General features: G+C 40.2%; 1 protein-coding gene across 1 annotated transcript in view; it reads left to right on the top strand.

Moving 5' to 3' along the window:
* The window catches only part of ADGRV1 (adhesion G protein-coupled receptor V1), a 384090-nt gene extending 369716 nt beyond the window's left edge, over positions 1–14374 (top strand). The window contains 3 exon segments of the mRNA XM_042447787.1: positions 1243–1434; positions 6129–6306; positions 13947–14374. Of these exon segments, the coding sequence (XP_042303721.1) occupies positions 1243–1434; positions 6129–6306; positions 13947–14065 (489 nt within the window). The 3' untranslated portion in view covers positions 14066–14374.
* Positions 14375–16308: the final 1934 nt, after the last annotated feature.

The following is a 16308-nucleotide window of genomic DNA, read 5'->3' as shown; positions in this document are numbered from 1 at the left end:
TACTTCTCAAAGAATTGTAACATTTTGAAATTTGGGACCCACTGGAAGATGATTTCTCTGATGAAGTGTAGTTTGCTGTATGGGCTGTACACAAATGTAACATGGGTGTTCCTGGCCTTCTTTCATATTTAGAGGTACATATATCTAAATTCCCAAGTGTCAGCCGTCAGGTGCAAGATTGTTTTCTATTTATAATCTTAGGCGGGATACAAACCGCCGCTTTGTGGCGTTCCCCCGCCGGCGCCATTTGCTCCGCGCGGGAGCCGCAGCATCCAAACCGCGCGGCTCCCGCGCGGAGCAAAAAAAGAAGCTCCATTTCGGAGCTTCTTTCTGCGGCGCACGGATGACGTAGCGAAGCGCCAAGGGCGCATTCGCTACGTCATTAGCACTGTGACACGTCTGGACGCTATGCGTCCAGTACGTAAAGATGGCGCCGGCCATGTAGAAGGGCCGGCGCCATCTTGTACGTATTGTATACGTACTAGGGTTAGGGGGGTGCGGAAGCACCGCCCCTTCCTAACCCTAGTACGTATACAATACGTACTATATGGTGGTGTGTATCCCGCCTTAGTAACCAATTTCATGCCCCTGGGTACCTTTGAAAAAGGTATTACTTCTGTGTCATTTATTACAGAAAACCTAAGGTTACCAAGTGCCGAAAGAAAGAAAGAAAGAAAGAAAGACAGTAGAAACTACACACACTTCACACCAGACAAGTTTAAGTGTAGTGTTTGCAAAACTCCTTAAAACAGGAAATGGAGAACAGAGGAGTGTTGCAGGGTAGAATCTATCAACGCCAGCACAGGGAACTGAAATTGTGATGTGAGCCAACAGGCCAGTAATCGTGCCAAAGGTGCTACCTAAAAGAATTATATCCTTGGGAGGGCCTTAGCTTTTTGTTTTCTACAGCATTGTGATGAAAGCGAATCTTTGTTGCTCTCCTCTTGACTTTACTTCATGGTTGGGTGGATTTGTTAAAATACCCATTTTTAATTATCAATTTATCTTAATAGAAAGCTCAGGGCATAACCTTACTGTTACTTTCCAAGGCAGTGATTTACTTTGGCATTTGCATTTTTAAGGTATTCATGACAATTATAGTGACCATTGTTCCTGGGGATTCTGTGAGAAATCTGCTATTTAGTGTAGAATCTTCTCATGAAGTGGTTTTCTTAATGTCTTTAAGAGTCTTGATATAATACAGAAAGACTTACCTTTTCCCATTCCCTCCCTTCTTTTCAGGGTCTTTATGTCTTTGTGGTATATTTTATTCTGCACAATCAGCTCTGTTGCCCGGTAAAAGCAAGTTACACCATTGAAATGAATGGACATACAAGCCCAGGTTCTGCATTTTTCACTCATGGCAGTGGAATGCCACCAGCAGGAGGAGAAATCAGCAAATCTACTCAGAATCTCATTGCAGCAATGGAAGAGGTAATGACATTACTTCACCTTTCTTACTAAGAATAATAAAGTACTCATGCATATTAAGAAATCCTGTAGCAAAGCCAAGAGTTGAATGTCTCTTAGTGATTTGGGTTAAGATTTCATCTCTGCCTCAGACACATTATGTAGCTGTAAGGTGTTCAGTACCTCTCAGTCTCAGTTCCCTGCTTCTGTGATTGAAATAATAAAGATCTACATCACAACATTTCAGTTCTCTGCCTCTGTGACTGAAATAATAGTGATCTACACCAAAGAGTTCTTGTGAGGGAGGCATGCCAAATAGTGGAAAGTAGTTTATGTATTTATTTATAGTTCCATTGATGTGCTGCTTTTCATCAAGCAGGTCACAACAAAGGAAATATATACGATAAAACAGTATTGTAAAAGTAATTAAATCTCAGTCCCATATCTAGTTATCAGGGAGTGAGCTAAGTCAAAGCCAACAGGACTTAACTTCTGAAAAGCATGTACACATTTGTATTATTAGAACATTGACACTAACGTAAGTGATAAAAAAATAGAATAATTGGGCACTCTGTTCACTAAAAGCATCATGAAAAGATTATGTTTTAACTAGTTAACTAAAAACTCCAGTGGAGCAGGCCTGGTGTAATTGTCCGAGGAGAGCACTCCATAATGCTGGTATCACTATTCTCTCAGAGGTCTTGCAGACGGGACTGTGGCATTCATATGGGCCCAGTCCCGATCCAGGCCATCACCACAGTCCTCAACCCAACTGCCTGCATGGAGCATCTTTTTGCCACTCCTTTTTATGCCGGCTCCTCTGAGTTGGCATGGAGTTGGCGCAGATTGTGGTTGCGTTTGGGGCATATGTCATGTAAACACCACACTCCCAGCATGACCCAAAGCTGGCACTTTTGGCCCATCTGTTTCGGGCCTCAATAGACAATAAGTTCATGTTGACAATGATAGCACCTAGAACAATGATTCTACAATTGATCATAACTCACAGGTTCAGAGAAGGGGAGAGCCAGAAGGTAGCATCCCCTAAGATATTCTGGAACCATGTCCTTTAAGACTTTGTTGTTTTAAAACAGCACCTTGAATTTGGTTCAGAAACAGTGTTGATAATCTATGCAGGGCAGGAAGAACCAGTTCTAATATGCAGATAGCCTCCAGCAATCCTGCTGCATGTCAGAGCTGTTGATATCTCCAGATAGCTTTCAAAGACCATCCTCAGTTACTACTTACTTGTAGCCAGATCAAGAAGTAATCAAGCAAGCAACATAGAAGCTAAATCCATAGCATCCAGATAGGAGTGCAGCTGATGAATCTCCTAAACATGAGAAGAATGTGCTCCAGGCATGGTTCTCCACTATTTGGGTATCTGCAAGCTAATGCTAGTTCCAAGAGCACTTATAAATAAATGGAATATATACCGTTATATATGCCCTTATATATGCCCAACCAGCCTTGAGAGAAATTATTTAGTTTTATCTACTACAACTATTTGGGCCCATACTACACGTTATGGAAGAGACCAATGATTTAGGGTTTTTAAATGTTCAAAAAGTACAAACCTAGAAAAAAATGGTGGTGGTGATAGTGAACTGCAGCAGAGACTGTAGAAAGAATTGTAGCCACTTCTTACGCTGTTTTGACAGTGGAAATCCCTTGCACTTACCTTCAATTATTATAAACTCACTGGAAATTGTGTTGAACAGAAGTTTAATTTGGTTATTGATGAGCTTCACAGTTTAGTAGGGACATGAACATAGGATAATAATGTTCAAACTCAATTCTTAAAAAGCAGTCTTTGTGTCTTAATGACAGCAGTATACCACTTTACAATATGCATCCATTATTTTCAAGCAGTTGATATTCATATATATAATTCTTAAAATGTGAGCAAACATTATATTTTTTTTCATGAAACAAAACTTCCTGTACTCAGATGAAGTAAAAAAATAGCCACCCTTTAAAAATACTTAAAATAAAATTAATTAAATCCTCCATAAAACAGTGGAATAGTGACCCTTAGAATCAGTAGAATAGTAGAATCTCAGAATTACAGTTAAAAGTTATCCCAAAGATCACAAATTCCACCCTTCTGACAGTGCAGAAGTCCACAGATAATGCATTCTTGAGAGGTGGCCATTCAACCTGAGCTCAAAAAGTTCCAAAGAAGAGTGCACTACCTTTCAAGGCACTTTCTTCCAATACCCAAAGAAAGAGGGAGGAAATAAAAATAACTATAAAAATATTAATTTAACCAAATAGGTACTAAAATGGAGGTACTTGGTTTAGCAGTAATACATGTGAAAATGATCTTGGGATTATTGTTGATCATATGATCCAGCAACATGATGCTGCAGCAAAGAAGGCAAATTATATTTTAGCCTGCATTAATAAAAGCATTTTTTTCCAAGTCAAGGGAAATAATAGTTCCATTGTATTCTTCAGTAGTCAGGCCTCATCTGAAATGCTGTGTTGAGTTCTGGTCACCTCATTTTAAGAAAGATATAGACAAATTGGAGCAGGTTCAGAGAAGGGCAACAAGGATAATAGAAGGTATGGAGAACAAAACATTTGAGGAAAGTTTGAAGGAGTGAAGCCTGGTGAAGAGAACTCTGAGGGGTGACTTGATTGTACTCTTTAAATATCTAAAGGGCTGTCACAGAGAGGAGGGTTCAGGTTTGCTCTCTTGTCCCAGAGGGTTGGGCAACTTTTATGTTATAGGAAGGTAGATTTTGATTGAACATTAGAAGAAACTTCTTGATGGTAAGAGCAGTTTGGCAGTGGAATTTTACCTGGAAGGATGGTGAGTCTCTCCCTCTCTCTCTCTAGACAAGTTCAAAAAGACATTGGATGGCTACCTGCTGGTGATTCTGTATCTAGATTACCTGTATTGAGTAGGCTGCTATATTCAGTGACCTGTGGATCCCATTCCACTTTCATGTTTCTATGATTCTATGAAAAGTCACATAAGACCAACTACTTTGGCCTGAAAGCTTTCCCCAAATGGAAGGTCTTAACTCTCCTGGGGAAGATGATTTGAGAGAGGGTGAAGAAGATTGCTCCTGGATCCCAACTTCATGTGTGTCAGAGAATACTGTGGTGTTTAGGAGGTCCATATGCAGTTAGCTCAGTAGGTGGACAGCTCGGTATGGAAGAAAACAATTCTTCAGGACTTTTGGTCTCACACCCCCAGGCAGGTTTGATATTGCTGTAGTACTGATGTGCTAATGGTTTTGCAACAGTTAGGCTTCTCTGTAATCCTTTTGGACAGTACTCATCATGTTACAGAGGAGATTATCACACAGGGAAAGGAGGGAGTAAAGTAGAGTACCCCCATCCTTACCCCATTCTTCTCCCATCAGTGAAGTGGAATGGCACCATCAATTTATATTAACGGGAGAAGGACGGGATAAGTGCATTATCATCTGATAATCTTTGCACATTTTCATGATAACAATGTAATAATGATACAGTAAGTGCGACATCATATAATCTTTGCGCGGTTGCATGATAAGGACAGGAGTGATCCACTTCACTCTCCTCCTTTTCCCCACAGTCTGCACATGGAAATTAAGGGCCCAAACAGAAAGGCCAAAATAAAGCTGCTTCGAGTCACTTTGGAAGTATGCTGTTTAAATGCTGCATGTGTCCTAAGAGGCCGGAAACCACACCAAAGTCATGCTGCAGTCCTAAGGATTGGAGCGCAGCTTTGGTGCAACTTCTGGCCTCTTAAGATGCGTGTGTCATTTAAACAGCACCTCTAAAGTGACCCGAAGCAGCTTTATTTTGGTCTGTCTGTTCAGGCCCTAAGGTGCTTTACAAACCACCCAAAAAGGGCGGTCTGCCGGCGCTGTCATTTGCTGCGTGGAGGAGCCCCAGTGGCCAAACCGCGCGACTCCTCTGCGCAACAAAAAGAAGCCAAAAAAGCGGCTTCTTTTTGCGCCATGGAAATGGTGCCCCAAAGTGCCAATGGCACACTCACGGCATCATTTCTGCCATGCGATGTGCGGACGCAAGGCTTCTGCAACGTCAAGATGGCGGCGCCCGTGTAGAACGGGCACTGCCATTTTGTACGCACTCTGCGAGTACTAGGGTTAGGGGCGTCCGGAAAGGACGCCCCTTTCTAACCTTAATACGTGCACGGCACATACTTTTTGCCCGTTTGTAATGGGCCTAAGTCACCTTTTTATATCCTTTCACTTCTTTAGATATTTGGAGTTGCAGCAGTCATTTTTCTGACCAAGAAAGGTATCTTGGAAAGAATATCTGTTCATAGTTTCAAGAAGAGGGTCTATTCCTAATGTTTTTAACTACAGTAGATAAAAGATCCTTTAGGAGTAGCCTCATAATAATATCTTAAAATATTAGTGATTGAAGAGGAAAAGAGACATTTTGTTTATTTGGTTGGCTTTGTTTTGCTTTATTTTTATAGAAAAAAAAGTTCCACATAAACAAATATTTTTTAGAATGACATTAAGGTGATGTAATCTAAACTACTCACATGTATCTCAGGAAATTTCTACCCAACCTACACAATGGTAGGGAAGAACATTTGGAGTAGATTTTTTTTGCATTTTTGGAAAGGCAAAACATTTATATTGAATTATTCTGGTTTGTTTGTTTGTTAGCAAACTCTTTCAGTTGAGAGTCATTTACTGAACCACCTGTAGTAACTGAATTATTCTTAATTTGTATTTCTAAAGATGCCAGCAGATTGGGAGAGGGCATCATTGAGGCCTGTCAGCCAGGCCAGTGCTATCTTTAAGCCAAGCCCACAGAATGGCAGTGCATATACAATGCCAGGGGGATTTAGCAACAGCTCTTTGGTGGCTGATGAAGAATCACAAGAGTTTGATGATCTTATATTTGCTTTGAAAACTGGTAAGTGTGATTTTTGTCTTTTTCTAAAGCACACATATTTTATGTTGGAACACCAAGGTTTCATACCCTAAAACCTTTCATAAATGAAAACTGGGACACATGTGACCAAACAACATCAATGTGCAGTCAAGATGCCATAAGTTATTAATAAGGAAGGATACATGTGCTAGGAGAGGCTGCAGTAATTTGATTTTCCACCTCCTCTTCCAGAGGCATCACTAGTGGGGTGCAGGGGATGTGGCCTACACCAGTTGACACACTAAACTGTTCCCTAAGCATCTGTGTTTTGGCAGAAACAAGCTGTGGTGTTCACCTGCATCCCTTTAAGATGCTGAAGAGATGATGTGAGTGAGGCCAGGCTCAGTGGGAGAAGAAAGGAGAGGCCACAGGTTTTAATTTTTAATCTTTAAAAACATCACATCTTTATTAAATTTTCACCTTAACTATATGAAACTATGTACATAGAAATGCATTTACACTGTGCATATGATATTGTAATTTAAAGATATGCAGTCACCCCTCTGTTTTTGTGGGGGATCTGTTCTGGATCCCCTGCAAAAATAAAAATGCATGCATATTCAAGCCCCATTGGCTTGAATGGAGGTCATTGCTTACCTCCATTTCCTGTTCGCGTATATGTGAGTAAAGCGGATCTTGAATCCACGGGAACTGAGGGGTGACTGCATTTTTAATTTTGCTAGTTGTTTATATCAAAACTGTTATCATTGAATTCAGTGATATATGGGAATTAGGAATCATTAATACATTTTTTTTTACTAAGGATTCTGTATAGTGTGATATGGGAAGAGGTCCGGGGGGATGACACCATGAGTGACTGCACTGGGTGAAGCCAAACCTAGTGACACCACTCCCCTTCTGCAAACAGGTGAGGCTGTGACAAGTAAGACACCTGTTGCAAGTCCTTGTCACAGCCTCACTCACTGATGGGTGGAAACACAATCCACCTGCACCCCGACGGCCAGCAGAAGGATGGCCTGAACTCCTTTTCTCAGTGCAGTGGATGATACCCAGTAAATAAAGTATGCTGGGGCACAATTATGATCATGGCTAGAGAACCATGATTGTGACCATGTAAGGACCATCAATATGAATCACTTACAGATATGTAACTCTAAATTACACCTTTGTAAGTGTGAATTCCATCCCTATAAAGTAAATATAATTTTAAAAACCATTATGCTTTTGGCTGGACACTTCCAATATCTAGGTACCACTTTTTTCTAAAATATTCTATTGATTTTCATAGAAGATAAAACATTAATATGCATGGGAAAATGCTATTCTTGTATTGATAAGATTATTGGGAGACTGAGTCATGTCATTTGGTAGTCCCAATACCTGAATAGGATTCTCAGGCTCACACTTGCTTTCTTTTTTGACTTAAGAGGCCATCTGTGAAACAGAAATATTATCATGGACAAGTTTGAATTGCAGTATACTTTCTTGCTAATTCAGATAACCAACTTCAGAGTCTAGGAAGCAAGTTGAGATCAGTCTGGGCTAGGATGATAATACAAAGTTACATGGTGAGATAACTACAAGAACAGAAGAGGGACATAAGAGAGAATGAGCTTGCCTTTTGTGATGAATAGACCTGCCTAGCAGCCAATCAGGAAGGAGCATTTGACCAGCCAATGGGAAGCCGACTGGGCAGAGTAGAAAAATTCTGAGAGGACAGTTAGAAGGGTTGGTTGGAGGAACAGAAGCCGGAGAGAGGCTGTGTTTAAACAGTTTAAAGTTGATTTTAGACAACGAAAGGGTCTGATAAGTCCAAAGTGGGATGGTGTTAGGTTTAAAGAGTCTATAGTAAGAGACTCTGAGTAAGCTGGACTCTGAGATTGGAGTTTATATTAATATTTTAAGTAACAACTTGCGACTAAGTAACCAGTCAACTATAACCATTTTAAATCCAAGTCACAGTTTAATTTCTTGTTTTACAATAAACTTTTGATAGTGTTTGAACAAATACTTGGCCTGTGTTTTACAGTCAAACTACGCTACCAAACTTTAAAAAGAAAGGGGTTTGACCATCATAGTAGTAGAATGTGGTGGGAATTTGTCACAGCTTTAAGTTTACATGGGCAGGAAACAGGGGACAAATGTATAGATCCACAAACTGAGCAGAGTGGTTGGTCTGTTGCAAAGGCTACAGGCATGAAGAGAAAATTAAACAGTGGCAAGGGCATATCAGCAACAATCACACAAAAGTGAATGAAGATGCAAGGAATGGGAAGTGGAGCTTCTTGGATCTCCTGGAAGTACTGCAGAACAACAGTAATGGTTAAGGGAATAAACACCCGATCTAGACGGACCTATAGTGAACCCTTGTCACATGCTAGGGGTTGGCCGAGAGCGCACTACCCATATGTGCCTCACCCCTAGCATGTGACGAGGGCATCAAAATGGCGGCACCCTGTACACACGGGCACTGCCATTTTCACGCAACAGGCACTGTGACATCACAATGGCACTACAGAAAGAACCCGCTTTTTGCGGGTTCTTTTTGCTGTGTGAGGGAGCCGCACGGTTTGGCCACTGCAGCTTCCTCACACAGCAAAACAAGGTGCCAACAGACCACCCTTTTTGGGTGGTCTGTACCCCACCATAGTCTCTAGCAAAGCTTCTCAGAATAACAAAAACAAAACAAAATCAAAGTTTAAAGTGCCCATCTTAGAAACACACATGTACAGCAGCTTTACCAGCTCCTAACAATGGAAATTTTAAAAGCCTGTATAGTGTAATGGTTTGAGTGTTGGACTAGGAACGGGGAGCTCAGGGTTCAAATCCCTGCTCAGCCACAAAAAAACCAGCTGAGTGACCTTGGGCAAATCCCACTCTCTCAACCTAAGAGGAAGGCAATGGCAAACCCAAATCTTACTAAGAAATCCCTGTGATAGGTTTGCCTGAGGATTTCCATAAGTCTGCTCATATCTCTGAGCATAGGAACATTGTAAGTGGCCATGATGGCAGGGTGATTCTGGGAGTTGTAATTCCTGGCTTTGGGAAAACTGTATGAAATACAATCTATTGTATTGTAATAGCCTTTTTTAAAAATGCTGGCTACTTAAAAAGCCCTGCTGAATGGATGTGCTCATAGAAACATGGGAAAATCTATCACTAATGTCATAATGTGTAATAATATTCCCCAATCTAGACTATTCTGGATGTATTGTCCTATAGTCAGCACAACACAGGGTATCCTTTCCGGAGGCATATGGTGTTGAATAGGCCAAAATATTTAAGAAAGGCACTGGAGCATCTGAGTGATATCTAATACTGAACAGATGGACTGTACTAAGTATGGCCCCATACAGACAGGCCAAAATAAAGCTGCTTCAGGTCACTTTAGAGGTATGTTATTTAAATAATGCATGTGTCCTAAGAGTCCAGAAGCTGTGCCAAAGCTACACTCAAGTCCTTAGGAAAACATGACAGGGTGGCTTTTTATGGGGGGGGGTATTTTTAACTTTTGTATGTTTTAATATTAATTTTATACTATTTTAATTAGGTTATTTTATTCCTTTTTTTAAAAAAATGTAGAGTTTTTAAAATGTTTTTATTTTGTGAGCCCCCTGGGTCCCTTTGGGGAGAAAGGTAGCATGAAAATGAAATAAACATGTAAGAGTTCATCATTGTTTTGGGAAACATACAGGCAAAATTTTCTCAGAAATTGTATCCCCAGTGTGACATCAGCATACAGCTTTACTAGGGCTGATGTTCTTTAATTTGAGAACAAGCTGGCCCTATGAACCCTTAACCTCACTGGTAAACACGTCTCGTCTTAGCAGCCTGAACACCAAATAGTTTTAGGTCATTGCTTTATAGGGAATTTGATATCCTATTTATATTCAAATGCAGTGTTATCTGTTCCTGGAGACTTCAGATCTGGCATTAGAAAATGGATTGGGAATTGTATAAAAAGAGATCAAGTTACTGTTCAGAACCTGTAAAATTAACTGTTTTAATGACTTATTTTAACGTATCACAACCATGCTTCACGTAGGGGTGCCAAATAAGCAGTGGCAAGCTATTCTATGTGGCCCTATATCCTGTTTTTGTAAGTAGCTAGCAACAGTTAATTCTGAAAATTCCATAGTGGAACTAGTCTGAAACAGATTTGCTTCATCTTGAATTTTTCTATACCATTACAGTGTGCCCGCGTTATACGTGGATGCACCATACATGGCTTTCAGCATACGCTGAAAGCCGCTAGGGAGCCCACGGGAGTGCGTGGGGCGCAAGGGACAGCACATCCTATTGAGAATAATGGGGCATATGCCTGTGGTGCGCACGCACCGCCACACCATATACGAGCCCCACGTAAAAAAGGGTTCACTGTATTTTATATACCCAGTCCAGTTGTCTGAAGTGAATTCTTCCATTTCCATGAAAAGAGTATGGTTGCTTTCAAACAACCAGCATCTATTAGCCGTTTTGATGTGGAGCTGTTTTATCTAAGGTGGGTCCAAAATGACATGGGATCCACAGACAAATGGTTAATAATAATAATAATAATAATAATAATAATAATAATAATAATAATAATTTATAGCCTGCCCAATCACAAGGAATCTGGGTGGGTTACAGCAATAAAAATACATACAGAATACAATAAAAAATTCAAAATTAGCCCCTTCCCGCCCCCTCACTCCCTCCAGGCTGGACGACGGCAGTTGCCATGGAGGGAGGGCTCCTTCTCTTGAGGGCAGTGATGCATGGACAGTCCCAAATATATGGCTTACAAAATTCATGGTAACTATACAAATTGCCATGAACTATGACAGGCAACTTATCTGAACTATACCTAACTTATGAGTTGTCAGTTTCCCAAGATGCATGAACAGATTGTCTTCTTCTTTTTCTTCTTCTTCCTTAACCTGTAGTTTAAGATAGTTATCCAATCAGAGACCATATTCAATAGAAGTTTATATTCTTTCATATTATGACTTGGCATTTCTTGCCTCCATAAATCAACTTTTTCATCTGCTTTGCTTTGAGAATAGCCTCTTTCCTCAGGCTGCCTCTGGGTAATGGCTTAGTTACAGTGACATCTGTTTTTATAAATGAACCATTTGGTGTCTTGGGGCCTTTCCTCCCCTTGCCTATGCCCACTTTATGATTCCTCTCTTGAAACTTTTTTTAATTCAAAAACCACAGCAGAACAGTGTTGTTTGATCATCAACTACCTTGCTTTAAAAGGGGGGGGGGGAGTAAATGGGGCTGGGTAGAATGAAACCTAGTATGCCAGGTTTTCCATCAGATTAGCATTTAATAATTGATTTGCTAACTGAGAAGCTGATGACACCAGTTCTCCTGCAATCAGGCATATTCAGGACTTACAACTCCTGTGAAGCCAATGAAAATTGCAACAGGAATGATTTTGTCCACTCCGCTGATTCTCTGCAGCCTTTGGTCATTTGTAACTGGTTTAACTGGAAAGCAATGTCTGGCATTAATCCTTTTTGACATTACTGTGTTTAATTATGCTTACATGCACTTCTAAATAAATAGGTATTTCAAGTCTTGACATGCCAAAATAAAGATTTGGCAATATTATTAATGCTTTATTTAGTTTTCCAGAGACCAGAGCACAGTGTGTTCACTCAGGCAACAGTAATCTGTCCATGCCACTTCTCAAAGAAATGAGGTGGGGGTAGGAAGAAGTCAGGCTGCTCTCTCTTGAGTTGTTGTTGTTGTTGCTGCTGCTGCTGCTGCTACATGATGAAATCAAGACCCATGGAAGATGCTTGAGATATCAAGTTAATAAGCTCTGCCATTAAAAATCTATCTTTGTAGATAAAAATCTCTAGAAACATTGAACTGATGAACCAACCATCATCTTGATGTAATGCTTCTCCAAGGAATTCCTTCACTTGGCCCAGACTTAGGTAATATTGATGCTATCTGGGGATTGCTATTGGCATTGTGCAAACATTGGTCATGATGCCTTGAGGTCATGTTTCCCATTCAGATGTTTTCCTTTGAGATGTGAAATTCTGACGGTGCAGCAGGCACACGGTGAGAGGATGAGGAGCTTGAGAGAAAAGAGAAACAGCAAAAAGCAGTGTAATGTTTAGCTCCTTTCTACATCTGTATGTGTGTATTATGTTTGGGTTATGATCACATTCATTGTTATGTTCTCATTAAAGACTACAGGGTTCCATGAACCTGTAACAAATGGGGCTCTTAATGCAAAAGAGGAGTATAGATGGCTCAAAGAAATAAGCAGAATAGTGGTTTTTTGCCTTGTCACAATCTTACTGTAATAATAAATAAAGCTACAATTAGATACTTAAAAATAAAACAGCAACCTGAAAGACAAAGGAACACTTCATTAAAGATTTGGAATAAGGTCATATTATGCCATAAATGTATGCCATTTTTTCAATCAAACCACTCCAGAAACCGTAGTCCTTTGAAGTAACTGGGAATCTTACAGTTTCCAAACACTTTTGAAATTACCATCTCTGAGGCCTCTTTGTAACAAGCTATGCAACTGAATCCTTTTGCAAACTGGTTGAAATATTTACTTTAGAAAATATCTGTTGGGGATCCTATTATCAGCTCACTTCTGGTTTTTATGTGTGTGCATGCATGTGACTTCATGGTCACAAGTAAAGTTCTTTGTGTATATGTAAGCGTATATTCAGAGTCACAATAATAACAAGAAGCCTTAACACTTCAGAAAGGCAATCTTTCAAAAAGACAAGAGTCCTGTCAGTTAAACTACATAATCTTCTGTGTTATTTGTTACAGTTGTCCCTCTGTATCTACAGATTCAAGAGACCACGGTTTGAAAATATTAACCTCCCTCAAAAAAAAAAAATCCAAAAAGCAAATCTTGATTTTGCTGTTTTATATAACAAATACCATTTTACTCTACCATTGCATATCATGGGACTTGTGCATCCATGAATTTTGGTATCCACGGGTGGGGTGGGGGGCTGGAACCAAACCCCAGTGGATACTTAGGGCACACTGTACTTGCAAAAGCCAAATGGGAGGAGATGGGGAAGAAGAAAAGTGAAGACTCAGTACTTTAAAGACAATGTTGACAATTATTTTATTAAAATCCAATACATTTGGGGTGGGAGGAATTTTATTTTGAAGCAACTTAGTTGATCTCATCAGAGATCAGCTGAAAGCATCTTACAAGGCTGGACCCGCTACTTGACAGACAGAGACAGCCGTAGAAGGTAGCAGGATGTCATGAAGGAATAGCAAAATATGAGTTATTTAATTTTTATTTGTACTGCCAAGAAGAAAGCAAGCTGCTTCTGCCTCATGTGTTGTTTGCTTCTGTGCCTCAGGCAACCAAATAACTGGCAAACAAAGTATCATGCAAATATGGTGGTGACATACAATATCGCTTTAGCTACCTTTTGATGAGATTGACCTTATCGGTCAAAATGCTGGGTCTTCAATGGCTTCTAATGTATGTTTAAGGTTTTTTTTCCTTTTGTTCAAGAAATCCAGGCCAGACAGAAAGGCTAAATTTATAATGGGAAGATGAAAGTCAATGTCAAGTAAAGAAATGGGGCAGGCTTGCTCTCCGTGGAATATGCTGGTGTTTTTGGATTCTAATTCTCCCAAACTATGTTTTATTTTCTGTGTTTCAGGAGCAGGCCTCACTATCAGTGACACCGAGTCCTGCCATGGCAGCCAAGATGGAAGCACAATGGTTAATTCACAGATTGTAGAGCTTAGAAGAATACCTATAGCTGACACTCATCTCTAGGACCTCCATCTTTTCTTTTCTTCTTTAAAAACTTTAGTCCCTGTTTTTATATCTTCTTCTTCTTTTTTGGCACTAAAAACACACCAGTACAAACCGTGGTGTAGTAGAATGCTGTGAATTGTAGCGGGACAATTAACAAAAGAGAGGAGGGGTAAATGGGAAGAAAAACCTATAAATTCTTGCAGTGAAATGTTGGCCCAGATTTAAACCCATTAACTTAGATGCACATATTCCATTGTGTAGTCTTTTTTTAAAAAAAAATTAACCTGTATGTGTATGCTTGTTTTAATAAAAACTGATAAGAGTCAATTTGATGGAGTTTGTGTGACTGATCAGTATACTAAAGATACCATACTCACCAACATTTCACAGATGAAAATCAGAACACATGTGAGCAAATCACATTAAAATGTGGTCAAGGTGTCAAAACCTATTAATAAGGAATAACACATAAGCAAGGGAGCTGCAGAAGTTTGCTTTTGCCTGAGTCTACAGGGCAGGGCAACATTTCTCCCTCTTCTTTCCCTACACCTGATTTGAGTGCAGACTCTTGCATCTTGTCAGTTTGCAGCCATTGTGGTAAGCTGAAGACAAAGGGGGAAAGGGAGGAGAGGAGAACAGAGAAACAGCTATGTTTTAAAAGCACCTGAAAAAATGGAATGCTGACATATCCTGACTGTTGCAGACAAATTGGAATAGTTGGGGGGTATGAGGCATCAAATGTACATTTTAAAAACTGCTAATTAGTTTAATGTCACAGATCATACATTTCAGCATACAGTTCTATTTCATCTATCAATTAGAGACCTCTGAGTACTTTGTAACCTATATAAAAAACAACAGATAGGAGAAAAAAACCACATAAAATCATAGAATCATACAGTTGGAAGAGATCACAAGGGTTATCCAGTCCAACCCCCTGCCATGCAGGAAATCACAATCAAAGCATCCTCAACAGATGGCCATCCAGCCTCTGCTTAAAGACCTCCAAGGAAGGAGACTCACTACATTAATGTCAGTTTGCTTGATAGGTTAATAAACAGCAACAAGAGCAGACCCTGAGACAGGTTGCATCTGCACTGCAGAAAAAGAATGAAGGTTGATACCTCTTTAACTGCCATAGCTCAGTGCTATGGAATGTGGGGAACTGCAATTTTGTGAGATATTTCACCTGTCAGAGAGCTTAGTACCACAACATACTACAAATCCCAGGATTCCGTAGGATGGAGTCATGGCAGTTACAGTGGTGTCAAACTGCATTATTTCTACAGGGCAGATGCGACCATAGCCTGTGTTTGTGGCTGCCTCTCCATTCTTTCCTTTTACATGGCAGTCGATCCCATTGATCCCATGAGTGCAGTTGAAGCTCAGCAGGCCCCCAGCAGCAGCAGCAAGATGTAGTCTATTAGTGCCTGTCTCCCTCAGCAGCAGCAAGAAAATTGCAGCAACAAAGCAAAACCAAACTAAAACCTTGTTTCTGCCCCACAAGATAATAGTCCATATGGTTCTGGCTTGTTTTTGTTCTTTCTGAAGACATCTGTTCTATGAGCATGACCCAGTTCAGTTCAGCCAAGTGCTTCATTTTGAAGCACGTCAGCCAGTCTGTAGGGGGGAAATGATAGACGAGAGCAGGAGGAAGACTAAGAAGGAAGATCCTAGCTCACTAGAAGAAGTGAATACCTGTACTTTTTACCTGTATATGGTGGTTTGTGTAGTGTATGGTTGTGTTTCTCAGAATATAACAAACTTGCATACTTTTACATGGGTTTTGGTTTGCTTTTGCTTTATTGATGCAAGTATGTGATTCGACAGCCTCAGACCCGCATCTCTGGCTTTTTGTAACTTATTGTTATTGCTAAATTGATTGTCTCTGAGCCTCATCACTTTTTCTTCTGCAATATGGATATTGCTACAAAAAAAGTGGCCTAAATCGAATAATGAACCCCAACAAGAGCAAACTCATTGAAAAAATGGGAATTTGATAAGTTAGCACTTAAATAATAATAATAATAAATAATAATATTTTTTTATTTATAGACCGCTATTCCGCAATGATCATAGGGGTGTACAGTGTACAGTACAGACAAAGGTCTTCCAGGCCTGGCCTCTCTCCCCCTCAAGATGGTGATCAGGAGGAGGGGCTCTTTGTCTTCCAGGCCTGGCCTCTCTCCCCCTCAAGATGGTGATCAGGAGGAGGGGCTCTTTGTCTTCCAGGCCTGGCCTCTCTCCCCCTCAAGATGGTG

The sequence above is a fragment of the Sceloporus undulatus genome, chromosome 2, assembly GCF_019175285.1.
Source record: "Sceloporus undulatus isolate JIND9_A2432 ecotype Alabama chromosome 2, SceUnd_v1.1, whole genome shotgun sequence".
Taxonomy (NCBI): domain Eukaryota; kingdom Metazoa; phylum Chordata; class Lepidosauria; order Squamata; family Phrynosomatidae; genus Sceloporus; species Sceloporus undulatus.
The sequence above is the reverse complement of the archived record's forward strand: the minus strand, read 5'-3'. Positions and strand labels throughout refer to the sequence as shown.